General features: G+C 74.1%; 1 protein-coding gene across 1 annotated transcript; it reads right to left on the bottom strand.

Moving 5' to 3' along the window:
* Positions 1 to 17,359: 17,359 nt before the first annotated feature.
* PARP10 (poly(ADP-ribose) polymerase family member 10) lies at positions 17,360 to 20,248 on the bottom strand (the record flags this gene model as incomplete). The annotated part of the gene is given in 7 exon segments (XM_076363682.1): positions 17,360 to 17,684; positions 17,790 to 17,964; positions 18,076 to 18,209; positions 18,368 to 19,309; positions 19,447 to 19,585; positions 19,723 to 19,935; positions 20,071 to 20,248. Coding segments are annotated over 7 exon segments (2,086 nt in total), but the record flags the coding sequence as incomplete, so codon positions are not given.
* Between the last annotated feature and the right edge of the window lie 40 nt (positions 20,249 to 20,288).

Genomic DNA, 20,288 nt, shown 5'->3' with positions numbered 1-20,288 from the left:
GGCACATGGCCACTCCACACCCTTGCCGGGCGCCGGCACCCATGGCACATGCCAGGGGACACCCCTCCCGTGTCGGGAGTAGCCAGGCTCCGGGGGCAGAGGCACGGCTGCCCTCGCACACATGTGTGCACACAGACCCCCCCACATACCCCACTCCACCACCCCACACACACCCGGTCGTGCCAGCAGCACCGCCCTGCCCTGCCCCACACTCCCCACGCTGCTGCCCCCCATGTGCACCCCCCCTCACCCCACACGTACAGGCGGCCCCACGCTGGCTCGGCCAGCCCCCCCACCGCAGGGGCCCCACCCTGTGACTCAGCACCGCAGTGCCACTGGGCCAGGCTGCGCCGGATGCCACCACTGCTCCTGCGCCATCCCAATGCACCCCGCAGCCCCCATGGGGCCCTGGGCCTCCGGCCCCGCTGCCCCCCAGCCCCGGGACCCTCCGGACCCCCAACGTCCCCGAGCAGGGACCCACAGACCCTCAGCCCTGCCCTGTGCCCCAGCAGGGGCGGACCTGTGAGGTGGGACCCCAGGGACCCACCAGGAGGGGACAGCAGGGACCCCCTCACCAGCTGGGACCCCCACCAAACTGGACTGTAGGGACCCCGTCACCCCAGGGGTCCCAGGGACCCCAACACCAGCAGGGAACCCCTCACCAGCTGGGTCCCCAGGGGCTGTGGGGACCACCACCAGGCTGGACTGCGGGGACCCCCTCACCAGCTGGGACCCCAGGGGCCATGGGGACCACCACCAGGCTGGACTGAGGGGACCCCCTTGCCAGCTGGGACCCCCACCAAGCTGGACTGTGGGGACCCCATCACCCCAGGGGTCCCAGGGACCCCACCAGCAGCAGGGACCCCATCACCAGCAGGGACCCCCTCACCAGCTGGGACCCCCACCAAGCTGGACTGTGGAGACCCCATCACCCCAGGGGTCCCAGGGACCCCAACACCAGCAGGGACTCCCTTGCCAGCTGGGACCCCCACCAAGCTGGACTGTGGGGACCCCAACACCAGCAGGGACCCCAGAGTCCCAGGGACCCCCTCATCAGCCGGGACTGGGGGGCCATGGGGACCCCCACCAGGCTGGGACCCCTGGTCCCCATTGCTGGCTGGGGCACGGGGAGGATGGAGGGACAGGGCAGCCGGGCAGGGTCGCGGTGGCCGGGGACTGCCTGTGTCCCCCCACCCCAAACCCCATGTGGGGGCTGTAGGGTCCCGGCCGCCCCCGGGAAAAAGGGTGCTGGGTGTCACCCACACCGGCCAGAGGGACGCAGGCGCTGCAGGGCCGGGAGGACGGTGGGGCCCCCCGCAGCGCTGGGCCGCGGTGCTAAATTGGGGAGAGGACGGGTGGTGGAAACAATCCCGGCCGTAGCGGCGGGCGGCACAGCCCCGGCACGGCATGGCCATGGCCAGACGGCGGCCCATGCCGGGCAGGGGGGGCACAGCCCCACGGCGGGGGTGGAAGGGGGCACACGGCTCCCCCGAGCACGGGGAGGGCACAGGGCCCCACTGCTGGGGACAGGGGGCTGGAGGGGGGCACAGCCCCCACCGAGGGCATAGGGCAGGAGTGAGACCCCTGGGCACAGGGCACAGCGGGGGACGCTGTACCCCACACCGGTGGGCACGGGGGGGGGGGCACGACGCTCCACCAGCAAGGGCAAGGGCAGGAGGTGGGGAGGCAGGACCCCCCACCAAGGGTGTGGGGCACCCCCCTATGGGGGGCTGGGGGGTGTCCATGAGTGCCCCATTGGGGGCTGCACCGCAGACTGCCGTCCCTGGCGTGCCCCCAGGGTGTCCATGGGGGTGTCCCAGGGGTGTCCCCACGGCCCCAGTCCCCGTGGGACCCCCAGCAGCAGCAGAGCCGGGGCATCGAGGGGCGGCGTGGGTCTGCCCCACCCGGACGAGGGGAGGCTCCGTGGGCACCCCGCCACGGCCCCCCGAGCTGCAGGGGCCACCGTGGCCCCCCGGGACAGCCACGGCCCTGGGGGCCCTCTGACGGCCACCGCTGCCACTGCACAGCCCTGGGGACAGCCCGGCCCAGCACGTGTCCTGGGTGCTGCGGGGACACGGCCAGGCGGGGACACCCCGGGGATGTGGCCACGCGGGGACACCCCGGGGACACAGCCCCACAGGGACACCCTGGGGACATGGCCAAGCAGGGACACCCTGGGGACGTGTCCTGGGTGCTGCGGGGACACCCCAGGGACACGGCCACGTCGGGACACACCGGGGACATGGTCACACAGGGTCACCCCGGGGACGTGCTCTGGGCGCTGCAGGGACACGGCCACGCGGGGACACCCCAGGGATGTGTCCTGGGTGCTGTGGGGACACGGCCACACAGGGACACCCCAGGGACACAGCCACACGGGGACACCCCGGGGACGTGCCCTGGGCGCTGCAGGGACACGGCCACGTGGGGACACCCCACGGACACGTTGCCGGGGACCCTCTGATGGCATCCGCCTCCACTGCAGAGCACAGGGACAGCCCAGCCCTGTCCCCAGCACGTGGCCCTGCTGCCCCCAAGGGACCCAGCCCTGGTGTCCCCCAAGACACAACCCCTTGGCGGACGAGGACCCCCCAGCACTCGGCCCCAGGGCCAGCGGAGACCCCCGGGGCCCCTGACCACTCCCGCGGCACCGACCGGGGCCCCACCGGGAGCCACGAGAGCCCCCAGCCCCGTGCGCCCCCGCAGCCGGACCCACACCCCAGCACGGCGCAGCCGGACCCGCACCCACCCGTCCCCCCGAGCCATGTCCTGCCCCGACACCGGCCCTGCGTGGGGACACTGCAGGCACCCCGCTGCCGACGGGCCTCTGCGGCACGGCACGACGACACGGTCCTTGCTGCGGCGGCACCACCATCCCGACCCCGGCGCAGCCCCCAGCCGTGGTGTCACCCCTGGGCTCCCCGGCCCAGCGCAGGGCTCCCCGTCACGCCTGTGCCCCCAAGCACACCCCCCAGCTCTCCCCACGGCATCGCCCCTCGGCTGTCCCGCAGCCCTCCGGACACCTCCGGCACAGCCAGGCCACCTCACCCCAGCGCTGGCCACGCCAGCCCCTCCCCGGCCCTGCCCTGGGACCCCCCCTGGTCCCGGGGGAGCTTCACCTGCCCCTCACCTCCCCGGGACGTCTCCCTGCCCCACGGCCCCCTGAGAGGGCTGCGTGGGGCCGTGGGCGCGCGCTGGACAGGGCTTCTCGGCATCTGCCCCCTCCCCGGCATCACCGTCCTGCCCCGGCACAGCCCCCGCCCCCCCAGCACACGAGCCCCACGGGCCCCCCAGCACCCCCTCGGCCGGACACACTGCCCCATGGCCAGGCACGGACACGACGGCGCACGGTCCCTGTATCCCCGGGGATCCCTGGGTCCACCCCGGCAGCTGGGTGGCCACGGGGGCTGCCGGAGCAGAGCCCACCACCGCGGCTCTCGGCTCACAGGGACCCCCTCCCTGGCGTGTCCCGAGCTGCCACCTCCCGGGACAGACCCCCGGCGCAGCGCCCGCCGCCAGCCCTACCTGCGATCCTGATGACGGCCCTCTCGGCGGGATCCAGCACCGTCCCGTTGCCGGCGGCCACCTTGGTGCGCTTGGAGCGCTGGTGCTTGGCCAGGTTCCAGGGCAGCGTGTCCCCGGGGCCAGGGGAGCCGCTGCTGCCGCTCGAGCTCTCCTCCGCCATCCCCACCAGCTCCCGGCACCCCGCCGATGTTGGCTCCTGCGGCAGAGGGACGACGTCAGAGGACCCCCCAGCACCTGCAGCACTGCTCGCCAGCAGCTGGCACCGGCAGCGCCGCTCCCAGTGCCGGCCTTCGGGCACGCCCCAACCGTCCCGGCTCACACCTGTCGCCGGGTTCCCACCGCAGCCGGCAGTGCCCGTGGCACCGCACCTGGCCCTGCAGCAGCACCAAGGGGCCCCGGGAAGCACCGCGAGCCCCACGGGACGGGCGCCCGGCCGAGACCTCGTGCACGCGACACCCCGGGGAAACGGGGTCTGTGCCGGGGGGTGCTGCGCCAAACAGCACCAGCTGGTGCTGCCGAGGCCTCGGTACCCAAGGGGCCACCACGGCAAAGGGGCAGCAGCGGGCAGGGGACCGGCAGGGAGACGCAGCGATGCCCAGAGCTGGGGGGCAAGCAGGGAGGAGGATGCACCGAGGACGGAGCCGCGGCCCCGGCTGGGACAGACAAGGAGCCGGCGTGCAGGTCCTGCACTGGGAACGGCCACGGGGCCACCGGGCACTCATCTGGGGGGACCCCCCACCGGTGATGCCCCAAAAGCCCGTCCCCGCAGCTCAGGGCAGGGGGCACAGGCAGACCTGCCAGACAAGAGCCGCGGGGGACGAGGCCGTGTCGGCATCGGGGCCACCGGAGACCGGGCAAGGTGCCACGGGCCCGCCAGCCGGTTCGGCTCCGCAGCCAGGAGAGGCTGCCCAGGGCCCGGCCGAGCCGGCGGTCCCACGGTGCCGGCCCCAGCCCTGCGCAGGGAGCGCTCCCGGGGGAGCGTGACAGAGGTTGCCAAGCGAAACGGCACGTCAGAGCCGGCAGCGGTGCGGATGCCTCCGCCACCCCGCCTCCACCATCCTGCCTCCGCGCGTGGCACCGCCACGAGCCGCCCGCGGTTACACCAGCTCGGGTTATTTTTTCCCACCGGATCCCGCACCGCTCGGTGCTGGAACGCGCTGGGCAGCGAGGACGGACGGGCCCCTGCCACCAGGGCAGCCAGCCCCGGGATCCCGGGGGGGCAGGGGACAGGGCCCGGCCAAGCCCCCCGGCCCAGCACCCCCCCCCGGGGCGTTTGCTGCTGCTGAGGCGCCATTTGCAGAAGCTCCAAAACCGGCAGATTCACCGGCCCCGGCCCTTCCAGGGGCTCGTGCCAACGCACGGCAGCCCCGCGGCCCCCCCGGCACAACGGCACCGGCAGCTGGTGTCAGCGGCAGGAGAATTTTCTCCTAGCCTCCAGCGGTTGGGCCATTTTAGCCAAAAACCTTCCAGAAGGTGCCCCCGCGCCCGGTCCCAGCCCATGAGCCACCGGCTGCAGCAACCGCCGCGGCTGGGACCGGGAGTGGAGCCAGCCCAGCCCCCCCCCGGCCCTCCCACCACAGCCCAGCCAGGTCCCACGGGGCCACAGCCGGCCCCAAAGCCCCCGGACCCCCTGGCCAAGTACCTCAGCATGGGGGCAGGCGTGTGGGGCAGGCGTGTGGGGCGAGCAGGGGGTGGACACACGCGTGCGTGGGGCGAGTAGGGGACGGGCAGCGCGGCACGTGCCTGTGCCAAGCCTGACTCACCAGCTCCATCACCCACGTCTCCCCCACAGCCCCCGGCCCCGCAGCCCACCTGCACCCCAGGCCTGATGCGCCGCCTCCCCCCCGACCCACAGGCACCCATGGCACCCCCAGCCTGAGCTCCCCCCACCCCACACCCTGCCCACCCCCCAGGGATGTGGTGCCTCAGCTGGAAACGCCTCCAAACGCCCCACACACACCCCCAGCACAGCCCCCTGCCCCATGCACCCCCCCGTGCCGCACAGCCCCCTCATGCGCTGCACCCCCAGGCCCCACGCTCTCACTGCACAGCCCCCCCCACCCTGCACCCCACAGATCCCACACTCACAGCACAGACACCCCCCCCCCCCACGCTGCACCCCCAGGCCCCACGGCTCCTGCAGCACAGCCCTCCACCCTGCACCCCCAGGCCCCACACTCTCACTGCACAGCCCCCCCCTGCACCCCACAGATCCCACACTCACAGCACAGACACACGCCCCCCCCCCCCCCCGCTGCACCCCCAGGCCCCACGGCTCCTGCAGCACAGCCCTCCACCCTGCACCCCCAGGCCGCATGCTCTTGCGGCACAGCCCCCCCGCCCTGCACCCCCAGACCTGACGGCTCCTGCAGCACCGACCCCCCCACCCTGCGACCCCCAGACCCCCCCCTCCCCGCCCTGCACCCCACAGACCCCTGGGCTCCTGCAGCACAGCCCCCCCGCCCTGCACCCCACAGGCCTGACGGCTCCTGCAGCACCGGCCCCCCGCACCCCACAGCTCCTGCAACACAGTCCCGTCCCCCCCCCCGCACCCCACGGACCCCACGGATCTTGCAGCACAGACACCTCCCCACACTCTGCACCCCACGGACACCCCCCCCCCCCCGCTGCTCCCAGCAGGTCCCCGGCCCCACGCCGCGCCTCTGCCCGCCGGCGGCCCACGGGGGACCGCGGCCGCGCCGCCGCGGGGGGGGGGAACCCACGCGCGGACCGGCCCCCGCCGCCGCCCGGACTCACCGAGGGCCGCGCTGTCCGCCGGGGCGCGCCGGGCGGGCATGACCGGGGGGCTGCGGCCAGCGGCGGGGGCTCCACCGGCACCGGGGGCTTCCACCCGCACCGGCACCGGGGGCTGCACCCGCACCGGCACCGGCACCGGGGGCTCAACCGGCACCGGCACCGCCTCCCGCTCCCGCAGCGGCGCGGCGGGGCCCGGCAGGCGGGGGGGGAGCGGGGCGGGGCGGGAGTGGGGGGGGCGCCTATCTCACCTCCCCACCCGCCCCCGCCCCCCCCTCCCCCGCGGGGCCGCCGCAGCCAGCGGGAGGGTTAACCCTCAGCGGTGCACCCAGCGTGGAAAGGGGTTAACCGTGACCACGGCGTCCAGCGGGGAAGGGGTTAACCGTGACCACGGCGTCCAGCGGGGAAGGGGTTCACCCCGACCACTGCACCCAGTGCACCCAGTGCACCCAGTGCGGAAAGGGTTCACCCCGACCAGCACACCCAGTGCACCCAGCGCATCAGGGGTTCACCCCGACCGCCGCGCCCAGTGCACCCGGTGTGGAGAGCACTGACCATGGCCACTGCACCCAGTGCACCCAGCATGTCAGGGGTTCACCCCGACCACCGTGCCCAGTGCACCCAGTGCAGAAAGGGTTCACCCCGACCACTGCGCCCAGTGCACCCGGTGTGGAGAGCGCTGACCATGGCCACTGCACCCAGTGCACCCAGCACGTCAGGGGTTAACTGCACCCAGTGCACCCAGCACGTCAGGGGTTCACCCCGACCACTGCACCCAGTGCACCCAGCACATCAGGGGCTCACCCCGACAAGCACACCCAGTGCACGCAGTGCATCAGGGGTTCACCCCGACCACCGCGCCCAGTGCACCCAGTGTGGAGAGCGCTGACCATGGCCACTGCACCCAGTGCACCCAGCGCGGAAAGGGTTAACCCCGACCACTGCACCCAGTGCACCCAGTGCACCCAGTGCGGAAAGGGTTCACCCCGACCAGCACACCCAGTGCACCCAGCGCATCAGGGGTTCACCCCGACCGCCGCGCCCAGTGCACCCGGTGTGGAGAGCGCTGACCATGGCCACTGCACCCAGTGCACCCAGCGCGGAAAGGGTCAACCCCGACCACTGCACCCAGTGCACCCAGTGCGGAAAGGGTTCACCCCGACCAGCACACCCAGTGCACCCAGCACATCAGGGGTTCACCCCGACCACCGCGCCCAGTGCAGAAAGGGTTCACCCCAACTGCCGCGCCCAGTGCACCCAGTGTGGAGAGCGCTGACCATGGCCACTGCACCCAGTGCACCCAGCGTGGAAAGGGTTAACCCCAACCACTGCACCCAGTGCACCCAGCACAGAAAGGGTTCACCCCGACCGCCGCACCCAGTGCACCCGATGTGGAGAGCACTGACCATGGCCACTGCACCCAGTGCACCCAGTGCGGAAAGGGTTCACCCCGACCACTGCACCCAGCGCACCCAGCGCGTCAGGGGTTAACCACACCCAGTGCACCCAGCGCGTCGGGGGTTCACCCCGACCACTGCACCCAGCGTGGTGGGTGTTAAGCCCCACCAGTGCACCCAGTGCAGCCAGGGTTACCCGCCCCCGCGCACCCAGGTGCAGGCAGGGTCCTGCCCGGCCCTGCCCGGCCCCCTCCTCCAGCACCGCCCAGGGCCACACCCTGGGGCTCCCCCTCCCCCCACCCCTGTCAGGGCCGGGGGCAGCTCCCCTGCAGCCCCTCCCCACACAGCCCCGGGCAAGCCGCCCCCCGCCCCGGTGTCCCCACAGCCCCCTGCCCCACAGCCCCCCATCCCCACAGCCCCCTGCCCCATAGACCCCGGCCCCACAGCCCCCCCATCCCCACACACCCCGGATCCCCGGGGTGGGCACCCCACCTGCTGCAGCCCCCCCCCCGCACCCAGCACTGCCCGCCCTCACCAGCCAGAACTGGCAGCAGCGGGCAGGCAGCGGCAGGGGGCTGGGGGCAGCGGCAGGCATGGCCCCTCGCCCGGCTGCTTTCCCCACCGGGGCAGCACCCACCAGCACGGCCCGGCCGGGACCCCCCGGGTGAGTGGTGCCGGGCACGGGCAGCACCGGGAGTTGTGGGGCACAGGCATAGCGCGGGCAGCGGCCTGGCGAGGGGGGCCCTGGGCCACAGCGGCCAGACCCCCGGGAGCTGCCTCATGGCAGGGCCGGGGGCCACAGGAGGCCCCGGCCTCGCCGGCACCAGGGATACGCCAGGCCTCGTGCCGTTTACTCTGGCACTGGCGCCACCCTCCACAGCCCTGGCACTGCCAGCACCCACCTGCACCCCCACAGCCCCCCACACCCCTTCCGCCTGCCAGCGCCTCGTTACCCATGCACCGTGATCACCGCCGGGTCAGGCAGCGCACCCTGCCCGCCGCACCGGGGCACCTGCGCCTGCTCCCAGTGCCACGGCGGCCGGCGCCGCACGGCATCAGCCAGCCTTCACATGACCCAGTTCCTCCCGGCCCGGCGCAGCCGCCCTCAGCTCCCAGCTTGTTTACGCCACCGCGGCACCGGCGGCTGCTCAGCCAAGCGTCACCGGGGACACCCTGCCCAGCGGATGGCACTGCAGGGATGCCCCGCCAGCCCAAGGGGCCCACGGACGGCGATGCCAGCCGGCGATGCCAGCCCACGGCATGGGCGCAGCTGGGGTGCTGGCTCCATCCCCCGCACCCAGTCCTGGCTGCCCCAGCCCTGCCCGTCCTGGCCGCGGGCACGCCACGGGCAGGGCTCCGGGGTGGCAGGAGGGTGCCGCCACCCAGGCAGGCGTGCAGGCAGCGTGTTTGCCGGCTGCCGGCCTCAGCAGGAGCGCATGCTGCTGCCATCTGCCGCATCCAGAGACCACGTGCGCCGCCGCGGCGGAGGGATGACGCCAGGATTCCCTGGCTCGCCCACCGCACGGCCTCTGCACCCGCTCCCCGGCATGGGCCCCGGCCCAGCTGCCCACACCCTGCCTGCCTGCCTGCCTGCCTCTCCTCCGGCTGCAGCCGCCGGCAGGGCCGGGCAGGCCAGAGCAGCTCTGGCAGCAAGGATGGAGCTCGGCTCCAGCCTCCGACACTGCAGGAGGGGCCGGCCAGCCCCTGGCAGCCGGTGAGCCCTTGGGAGCTGGCGAGCCCCTTGGCAGCCGGCACGCCTGCCGGGAAGCGGAGACGGTGCTGGGAAGCGGAGACGGTGCTGGCTGCCGGCCTCAGCCCCGCCGGTCAGCAGCCGCCGCGGTGCCTGGGAGCTCTGCGGTGACGGTGCCGTGGGACGGAGCCAGGGGCCCCCGGGTGCCCGAAGGCACGCATGGGTGTGGATGCCCGTGCACGCTCTCCTGAAGGTACATGCGTGTGCACACACCGATGAACGGATCTGCGCGTGTGTACAGGCACGCACACGCACTCACAGACACGCACACGCATGCACACACATGTGCCGATCTGCCCCATGCACGTACATGCACGTCATTAACACACGTGGATGCACGTACACGAGAGTGCACACGCGTAACTGCCCGAACACGTGTGCAACCCCCCCGCTGCGTGTGCACATGCAAAAGCAGGCACACGTGGGCATGAACACGCGTGTGCCCGCATGTGCCCGGCTGCATGCACGCACAGTGCACACGCCGGCACACGCAGACACAAACACCGGCGTGCACACGCATACGGGCACACGCGTGTGCACACGTGCACACACACACACCCCTGCCAAGCGCACACGCGCACTGGGGCTGCTCAGGGGCTCAGCACCCCCAGCCCTGACCCCCGCCCTGCGGCATGGCAATGCCGGGAGGCAGCAGGGCTGGCAGGGTGCCGGGGGTGCCCGGGGGGTGCCGGGGGGTGCCAGCGGTGCCTGGGGTTACCTGGGGTGTTGGGGGGTGCGAGGGGGTGCCCGGGGCCTCCGCTCGGCCCTGTTCCTGTGCCGGGTCTCATCCAGCTGGGTGCCGCGCCCTGACCAGCCCCGCTGCCGGCACAGCGCCCCACACACCGGGGCGCCCTGCGGCACTGCGCCCACACCTGCCAGCCACCCCTCGGCGTCCACCCCCACGGGTGGCCGAGCTCTGCCCCACGGTGCCAGGGGAGGCCGGGCCGCGGATGCTCTCCCTGCCGTGCTGTCACACCGGCACGTTGGCCTCGTGCCTCCTGGTGCCTCCCGGCGCCTCCCAGCCACATCCGGCTGCCCGGCCGCGCAGCTGCGGCACGGCACAGCACAGCACCCACCCCAGCCCCACAGCGCCGCCGCACCGGGGCTGACACGTGTCAAACTAACCCCTCAGACCCCAGCACAGCCGGCACCCACAATGGCCCCGTGGGGTGCGGAGACCCCCGGGGACCCCAGACCCGGGCAGCGTGACACGGCAGCCAGCAGCGCCAGGAGCCCGGCTCAGGGCGGGGTCCCCCTCCCAGCTCCGCGGGGGCCCCGGGGTCCCTACCGCGGTGCGTGCCGCCGGCGTGCGCTGGCCTCCGACCTCCGCCAGGCGCCGAGCTCGGCTTCGGGCCCCTCCTCCGGCCCCTCTGCAATGCAAAGACACTGCCCCGTGAGACCCCCAGCACGGGGGCCCACAGTCCACGGCACCCCCCACACACACCCACACCCACCCACCCCCTGCCTGCAGCCTGCCCGTGGCTGGATGCCTGCAGCCTGCCTGCAGCCGGGTGCCTGCCTGCAGCCTGCCTGCAGCTGGATGCTCGCCTGCAGCCGGGTGCCTGCCTGCAGCCTGCCTGCAGCTGGACGCTGGCCCGCAGCCGGGTGCCTGCCTGCAGCCTACCCGCAGCCGGCGCGTGCCCCGATGGGGCAGGCAGCCTTAGCCTCCCCCTGCCCGGTCTCGCTGCCTGCGGTACCAGGAAGGCAGTGCCGCTGCCCAGGGCTGCCGGTCCCTCCAGCAGGCAGGCAGGACTCTGTGCTTGGCAGAGCCGCCCTCGCCACGATCATGTGCCGGTCCCGGCACGGGAGCAGCGAGCGACTCCCCTCAGCAGGAGCCCAGACAAAGGGCCCCTTTCAGCGCCGCGCTCAGCCCCATGGGCTCCTCGGGGCCAGGGGACAAAGGTCCGGCATGCTTGGCACCGGCAGCGCTGAGCTCTCCCCCCTCAAGGCTGGCGGCTGGCGCAACACCCGTGGGGCTGGTGGCGTAGCCAGGACCCCCCAGCGTCACCAGGGCACCCCCTCTGCACCCCCCAGCACCAGGCATGGGGAGTTGCCGAGGCACCGGGACGTCTCTCTTGGCTCTTACCTCCGCGTCCGCCAGCGGCTTCGCGCTTCCCGGTGGCTTCCCCGGGGGAGCAGAGCGAGCTGATCAGCGCCGACACATGTGCCAGGGCCTGGCACGCCGCCCCCGCCGGGGATCCCGGCACTCACCGCCCCACGCCATCCCCAGGCACAGCGTCACATCATGCTGGGGCAGACACACATCTGTGCGGTGCCGCGTGCCAGCCCTGTCCCGGCATCCCCCCCAGCTCACCCTGAGCCGACGGTGCTGGTGTTGGAGCCGGTGGTGCGGCACTCGGCACACACTGCCATGTGCTCCCTGAATGTGTGCCGCCGAGAGCCCACGGCACCACACCGGCTCATGCCCCCGTCCGCGTGCCCACGTGTGCCCCGGTGCCTCTCGGTGGGTGCCCTCGGGGATGCCGCAGGGCGGCCGTGCCCCCCACTGCCTGCCGGCTGCCCGCCGTTTGCCCACGCGGAAGGTGAGCCGCACCGTGGCGGCTGCCGTCACCCCATGGGGTGGGGGGTCCCCGGCACCTCCCGGCTGTCCTGCTGGGCTCCGGCACATGGGGATGATCCGGGGCTACCCTCCTCATGCAGGCCCATTGCAGGGTCTCCACGGCACCGGGGGGGGGGGGGGGGCAGCGGGGAACATGGGGGACCCCGTGGGGGCTGTCCTGCCCTGAGCCGCCCGCCGATGCATGGTGGCATCCCCTGGGACCTACGTGGGGGGCCGGGCGGGGGACCCCCGGCACCCACAGCCACGGGGGGTGACTGGCCGCCCCCCACCCGGCGGGGACACGCTGCAGCCGGGCTGTGCCGGGGGGCTACGTGCCGAGCCGGCCCCATTACCCGCCTGCTCCCCGCTCCAGCTGTGGGACGATGAGCTCCAGATGTGCAGCCCCTCCCGCTGACTCACCCCGCCGGGCTCGGGGACGCTCCCAGCCCCGCTCCCCCTCTGGGGACCGCGCCTGCCACCGGAGAGGGACAGCCCCCCCCCCGGCCCCCGCACCCTGTCCCCAGGCGCTCCCGGTCCCACCGGGACCCCGGCCGGGGAAGGAGCCGGACACGGCAGAGCAGGCGCGACGCCAGGATCCGGCCTGGCTGCAGCGCGGGGCAGCGGGGGCCAGCGCTGGGGGGGGGGGACACAGGGCTGTCCCCGGCCAAGCCACCTCTCCTGCCTGCCCAAACCCTGTCCGGCAGCAGCTCTGCACCCCAGCTCTGCCGCCCTGTCCCCTGTGTCTCCTGCGTCCCCTTTAACCCCCGCGCCCCCCACGTCCCCGGGGTCCCCACATTCCCCCCAGCCCGTGTCCCGCAGGCAGCGGCACTGCACGGCCCTGGTGCCCCCATTCCCTTCATCCCCCCTGTCCCCTGCGTCCCCCAGGTCCCCTGTGCCCCGTGTCTGGCAGGCAGCTCCGCTGCACAGCCCTGTCCCCTGCACCCCCCCCGTGTCCCCTGCATCCCCCCCATGTCCCCTGCACCTCCCATGTCCCCTGCACCCCCCGTGTCCCCTGTACCCCCCGTGTCCCCTGCACCCCCCTCGTGTCCCCTGCGCCCCCCGTGTCCCCTGTACCCCCTGTGTCCCCTGCACCCCCCGCATCCTCTGTGCCCCCTGTGTCCCCTGTGCCCCTTATGTCCCCTGTACCCCCCGTGTCCCCTGCACCTCCCATGTCCCCTGTACCCCCGTGTCCCCTGCGCCCCCCGTGTCCCCTGCACCGTGTCCCCTGCATCCCCCATGTCCTCTGCGCCCCCCGTGTCCCCTGCGCCTCCCGTGTCCCCTGTGCCCCCCATGTCCCCTGCACCCCTCGTGTCCCCTGCGCCCCCTGTGTCCCCTGCACCTCCTGTGTCCCCTGTACCCCCCGTGTCCCCTGCACCCCCCGTGTCCCCTGCACCTCCCGTGTCCCCTGTACCCCCCGTGTCCCCTGCACCTTCCATGTCCCCTGTACCCCCTGTGTCCCCTGCACCCCCCCGTGTCCCCTGCACCTTCCATGTCCCCTGCACCCCCCCGTGTCCCCTGTACCCCCTATGTCCCCTGCACCTCCCGTGTCCCCTGCACCCCCGTGTCCTCTGCGCCCCCCATGTCCCCTGCACCCCCCGTGTCCCCTGTACCCCGTGTCCCCTGTACCCCCCGTGTCCCCTGCACCCCCCCGTGTCCCCTGCACCTCCTGTGTCCCCTGTACCCCCCGTGTTCCCTGCACCCCCCTCATGTCCCCTGCACCCCCCCGTGTCCCCTGCATCTCCTGCATCCCCTGCATCTCCTGCGCCCCCCGTGTCCCCCGTGCCCAGTGGGCAACCCCGTCAGCAGGGGGGCGATGCCGTGGGGTGCCCCCCCCCTCCCCACACAGCTGGCGGATGTGTCCCCAGCCAGGCAGGCTGCCTGCAGCCCATGCCTGCTGCCCCCCCCCCCCCCCCGGCCCCGGCCGGCTCCAGCGGATCCCACGGCCCCGGCGCTTCCCCTGCCTGACTCATCCCTGCCGGAGGCTCCCGCTGCCTGCCCCAACCAGCCTGGGCCGGGGCCAGGCCGGCAGCAGCAGGCAGCTGCCTGCGGGGCCTTAACCCTCTCGGGGAGCAGGAGGGGGCCGCCGCTGCCCCCGCCGGGGGGGGTCCCGCCATGCGCCACCCCCGGCTCCCGAGGGTGCCCACCGCGGGTCGGCCGGCACCGGCACCGGCACCTGATGGGGCACGACCGCAGCCTCGAGGCTGCTGGCTCTGCCCACGATGGGGGTCCCTGCCGGGAGGGTGGGCAGGACGGAAGCCCCCGCCGCTCCCCATGTTCCTCCCCAGCACAGCTCAGGTGGGGGGGGGGTGGGGTGGGTGCAGAGGAGCCCTCCTGCACCCCCACGGTGCCCACCAGTGACCTGCCTGCGGCTGGGGCTGGGGTTGGGGCAGGCAGCGCAGGCAGGGCACAGCGCAGGCAGGACACGGCGCAGGCAGGACGCGGCGCAGGCAGGACGCGGCGCAGGCAGGATGCGGCGCAGGCAGGTGCAGCATCGGCACGGTGCAGCGCAGGCAGGTGAACCGCAGGCAGCACAGTGCTGGCAGGGCGCAGCGCAGGCAGGGCGCAGCGCAGGCAGGCTGCAGCACGGGCAGGGTTAACAGCAGGCAGAGGAAGGAAGGCTCCGGAGCATTCGCTGGTTGCTGACTCCATGGCGGTGCCAAACCGCAGGCCTGGCAGGGCCGCGCTGCCGCTCCCAACCCGCCGGCGGCTCCCGGCCCCTCGACACCCCATGGGAAGGGGGAGCGGGAGCGGGGCCAGATCCAGCCCCGGGGTCCGGACGTTCCCAGCGCCGGGGCTCAGGGGCCCCCACAAATCCGCTGCCTGATAAAGCAAGCCCGCGTGGGGGGGGGGGGGGGGGGGGGAACAGAGCAACCACAGCACAGACTGCCCCCCCTGCTTGCCCTCAGCTCTGCCTGCACCCACGGCACAGCCCGTACCCCCTGCCTGCACCCCAGCTCTGCCTGCACCCCAGCTCTGCCCGTCCCCCCCCTCCCAGCTCCGTCCCCGCAGCCCGGCAGCCCCGGCGCCGGATCTGTGGCAGAGGCCGTGGGAACAGCCTCATCCCGACCAGACCAGACCGGCAGCGGCAGCACTGCCGCGTCGAAACCCCGCCGGAGCACGCCACGGCCCTGCAGCTGCTCCCACTGGCAGCCCCCAGCCCCACGCTGCCCACCCGCCCGCCGGCACGGGGTGGGCAATGCCAGCGGGGGGGGGGGGGGGAGGGCAGCACTGGCACGGGTGGGCAATGCCGGGGGGGTGGGGGGTGGGGGGGCAGCGCTGGCACGGGTGGGTGATGCCGGGGGGGGGGGGGGGGGGCAGCGCTGGCACGGGTGGGCGATGCCGGGGGGGGGGGGGGGGCAGCGCTGGCACGGGTGGGCGATGCCGGGGGGGGGGGGGGGGGGGCAGCGCTGGCACGGGTGGGCAATGCCGGCATAGGTGGGTGATGCTGGCGTGGGTGGGCGATGCTGTAAACCCGTCCCTTGCACCAGGCCAGGCATGGGCACCCTCGGCGCCGGCATTGCCGGGGCTGGCAGAGAGCACAGAGGGTTCCCGGCGCCGATGCCAGCCCAGGACCATGTGCCCCCCCGCCCCAGCCGGGGCCCAGCCGCACAGCAGAGCCGAAATGCCGTCGCTGCCCGGCTGCCAGCAGGCCTGGGGCCGAGCCGGGGCACCCAGCGGTGCCGCAGCACCCTCGAGTGCCACCGGCACCAGCACCGGGCTGGAGCCCCGTGACCCCCAGCCCCAGCCAGGACCGCAGGGCTGCGGGCACGGCCTGTGCAGGCAACGGGGCAGCAGCCCTACGGCGTCCCCGGCACCCCACACACGTGCCCCTCGCCTCCCCCCATCCTTCCCACCCACATCCATCCGCAGCCCCCGCGCCCACCCTGAGCCCACCATGGTCCCGGAGGACGTCTCCCCTCCCGGCACCGGGGACTCGGGGGGGGGAACGACCCCACTGGGGGTCCCCCCCCCTGGGCAGAGGCGGGGGGGGGAATGGCCGAGCCCCTGGCGTGGGCAGACGAGGCTGCGGCTCTGCTCTCGGCCCCCCGGGGCCGGCAGATGTCGGCTTCTCCCAGCACCGCATCCTGCGTCCCACGCTCATGCCTGCACCGGGGCTGCAGAGCGAGCCCGGGGGGGGGGGGTCTGACCCCCGGGGGGGGGGGGGGGATGAACACAGGGGGGACCCCATCCCTGGGACCGGGGGGGATGAGCCTGGGGGGCACCCCATCCCCGGGACGAGGTGGGGGGGATGAACACAGGGGGGACCCCATCCCCAGGACGGGGGGGGGGGGGATGAACACAGGGGGGACCCCATCCTCAGGACAGGGGGGGATGAGCCTGGGGGGCACCCCATCCCCAGGATAGGGGGTATAAACACAGGGGGGACCCCATCCCTGGGACAGGGGGGGATGAACACAGGGGGGATCCCATCCCCAGGATGGGGGGGGGGTATAAACACAGGGGGGACCCCATCCCTGGGACGGGGGGGATGAACACAGGGGGGACCCCATCCCCAGGACAGGGGGGGATGAGCCTGGGGGGCACCCCATCCCCGGGACGAGGGGGGGGGGAGGATGAACACAGGGGGGGACCCCATCCTCAGGACAGGGAGGGATGAGCCTGGGGGGCACCCCATTCCCAAGATGTGGGGTATGAACACAGGGGGGACCCTATCCCCAGGACGGGGGGGATGAACACAGGGGGGACCCCATCCCCAGGACCAGGGGGGGACACAAACCTGGGGAGGACCACGTCCCCCAGATGAGCAGGGTAAGCCCAAAAGGGACCACGTCCCCAGATGAGGGGGACGAGCTGATGGGGTGACGACCCGGTCCCAGGACAGGCAGGGACAAGCTGGGGGGGGGGGGGGGGGACGACACGGACACGTGTCCCTGGGACCACCGTGGCGGCAGGCGAGTCCCCAGCTCGGAGCCCCGCGGGGCTGCCGGCCGGCCCGCCCAGGACCGCAGCCCCAGAGCCGTGGGGCAGCTCCGGGACCCCTGAACTGCAGCCCCCCGGTCGCCCTGCCCCCCCCCCCCCCCCCCCACCTCCCGGACACGGGGAAATGCTCCAATTTTATTCCCAGTTTTGCTCTTATTGCACCGGTGCCCCCTGAGTCCTCCCGCACCCCACCCCCCCCCACACTTCCCAGGGGCTGGGGGGGGAGGGGGGGGGGGGGCAGGGAGTGTCGCCTGGGTGGGTGGACCCCCCCACCCCAAGCCCCTGGGGCAGGGCAGGGACCACCCGCCCCCCCCCCCCCCCCCCGCACCCCGGGGGGACCCCCACACCCCTGAGCCCCCGGGGCAGGACGGGGACCCCTGTGCCCCCCTCCCCCCCCCCCCCCCAGGCAGGGCTGGTGCGCTGGGATGGGGGGTGCCGGCGAGCCGGGGGGCTCAGGGGGGGGCCCCGTGGCGGCGGCAGGTGATGAGGTACTGGGGGTAGGCCTGGGTGTCGTGGAAGATGACGAAGATGGCGGGCTGCAGGGGGTTGTCCACCACGCTGTCGTAGCGCAGGGGGGCCGCGGCCCCCTTCCGCAGCGGGGGGGCCCGCAGCCCCTGCCCCCCCACCGCGTACTCCCCGGTCAGCACCTTGGCCACGAAGACGTACTTGCTGCCGTCGGCGCTGCACGGCGAGTACTGCTCCTGCACCGAGACCGCCGCGTGCACCGCAAAGTACACGCCGAGCCCGTAGAGAGCCGCTGCGGGGCCGGGGGGAGCGGGGGGGGGTGTCAGCCGGCAGCACCGGGGCGGGAGCGCGTGCCGGCAGCACCATGCCCGGATCGGCACCCCTCGCCAGCGCTCACCGTTCTTGCCGCAGAAGCTGCGGTTGAAGCCGTGCAAGCAGATCTCGCGGCTGGAGGTCTCGGTGGTGCCGTGGAAGAGGATCCGCTCCACCGCGCCGCTGGCGCAGGCCTTCTCCATGCTGGCCTTCTTCAGCTGGTACTGCTTGTACAGCAGCGGGTGGATCAGCTTCTCCACCTGCCGGGCAGCACCGCAGCGTCCGGGGCTCTGCCGCGGGGACACCCCTGGCCGGGGTCCTGTGTCGTCCATGTGTCCCCCCTCCGCCCCCCCGGCGCCACCGGCACCCACCTTGACGATGCTGATCTTGCCGTGCAGCTCCTCCAGCGTCTCGTAGAAGTGGCAGACGGTGTCGCGGAACTCCTCCGAGTCCTCGGCCAGCGGCATCAGCCTCACCTCCTCCTCCAGGCCCAGCGCCTCCGGCCCTGCCGGACACAGCCCCGGGTGAACCCCGGCGCGGCACAGCGCCTCCCCGGGCAGGGGACCCCGCAGCAGGGCGGGACCGGCCCCACGGCACCATCCCGCTTGCACGGTGCGGTGCTGGCGGCACAGCGCCGGCGATGCTGGGGGCAGCGGCACGCACCGAGCAGAGAGCAGGCGCTCTCCGTCGGGGGCCGGCTACGGGAGACGGCCAAGGCGCAGGCGTTGCCGATGTCGTACTCCTCCATCCGCTCAAAGTCGATGGTGAAGGGCCGGCCGTCCAGCAGCAGGTCCAGCCGGCGCTCCCGGCGCTGCCAGGCCCGCTCCAGCAGCGCGGTGGCCTCGAGGGCGTAGGGGATGGCGGTGCCGGAGGCGTCCCAGCGCACCCAGCGCGCAGCAGTGGCGGCGGGGGGGCCATGCTCCGGCTGCGGCAGCCGCTGCAGCAGGAGGGCCAGGTCGCGGGCGGCGGCAGCGGTGTACTCGGCGAAGCCGTGCAGCGTGGCGGTGCCGCCGCACAGGCAGAGGCGCACGGCGTGCTTGCGCTGCAGGAAGGTCAGGCAGCGGCGGCAGGCGGCCGGCAGCGCCCGCAGGCGCTCGCTCTCCACCTCCTCCGCCCGCAGCCGCCCCTCCAGCGCCTGCTCCAGCTCCCGCGGCACCGCGGCCACGTCCCGCTCGGAGGAGGAGAACAGTGTCACCCGCGCCGCGTCCGCCACCGGCAGAGCCTCCTCCAGGGAGGCCTCCAGCGCGGCCAGGAGGCCGGCATCTTCCTCCTCCTCCTCCTCCTCCTCCCGCGCGCCGGGCGCTGCCCGCTGTTCCCGGCGGTAGGAGCAGAGAGAGAGCGCGGTGGCACGCGCCAGCTCCTCCTCCTCGCGCCGCGTGCTGTCCATGGAGCGCTGGATGGCCAGCAGCATCTGCGCCTCCTCCTCCATCCCGGCCCCCCACCCGCCCGACGGCGTCTCCCCGGCGCCCTCCCCATCGGCCGCGGCGGGGGGGTCGGCGGCGGGGTCCTGCTCCCCGTCGGGGATGTCGCCGGGCTGCAGTGCGGGCTCCCCATCACCGGCGGCCTCGCCGGGGCGCAGCGCCGCCAGCAGCTCCTTGATCTCCTCTGCAGGGAGGGGCGAGGCGTCAACTGCAAGTCCCGACCGCAGCGCGGGGCGGGAACCGGCGTCCGCGGCCCCCTCCCACCGCGGCGCCGGGTGAGCAGGCGCCGGAGTGGCCACCTCACCCCACACCGCCCCTCACCTATGTTGGAGTGAAGGCTGTCTCCATCGGCACCATCAGCACCGTCGGCATCATCAGGCAGGCCCCGGTGCCGGGAGCGCAGTGCCGTGGGCAGGGGGTCCCGGCGGCAGCTCGGGGGGAGCAGCTCCACCAGCTCCGGCTGTGGGGACGGAGAGGCAGGACACCGTCACCAGTGCTGCACGTGCGTGGCAGGGACGGGCATGACAGCACCCGCCTCCCGGCGGCTCCGGTGCCGGCTCCCCCGCCCTCCCCGGTCAGGGTGGGTGCTGGCCATACCTGGGGGTCCGGGGGGCTCCAGTGGACGCCGTCCAGATCGATGATGCACTGGAAGCGGCTCTCCAGCTGCCGGAGGATGCTCTGCCCCCCCTCGTCCCACAGGAAGCGGGCGACGCCGGGGAACCGCAGCGTCACCGGCTGTGAGCCCACGGTGCCCAGCAGGCTCTGCAGGAAATCGGCCGCTGCCCGGCACCGGCCCGTTTCCCCACTCACCTGCCGGTGAGGGCCAGGCGGTCAGGGCCTGCCCGCTGCGCCGGCACCGGCGGCCCTTGCCGCCGGGCGCCGCGGACCTGCCGACGAGCAAGGGGAGGCGGGAGCCGCAGGCACGGACCCCTGCCCGCAGCTCACCCGGAAGCCGGCGACGTCCTCCCCCTCCAGCGGCAGCAGGGAGACCTCGGGGATGCTGGCCAGCAGGTCCTGGTAGTGCCGCTCCAGGTAGCGCAGTGCTCCCGGCTCCGCCGGCACCAGCACCTCGTCCTGCACCGACCCCGCCAACGCCGCCGCCGCCTGCTCCTGGTGCTGCCCCGGCCGGCCGCGTCCTCGTCCCCCTCCGTGTCCTCGTCCCC

The sequence above is a fragment of the Aptenodytes patagonicus genome, unplaced genomic scaffold (assembly GCF_965638725.1).
Source record: "Aptenodytes patagonicus unplaced genomic scaffold, bAptPat1.pri.cur scaffold_77, whole genome shotgun sequence".
Taxonomy (NCBI): domain Eukaryota; kingdom Metazoa; phylum Chordata; class Aves; order Sphenisciformes; family Spheniscidae; genus Aptenodytes; species Aptenodytes patagonicus.
The sequence above is the reverse complement of the archived record's forward strand: the minus strand, read 5'-3'. Positions and strand labels throughout refer to the sequence as shown.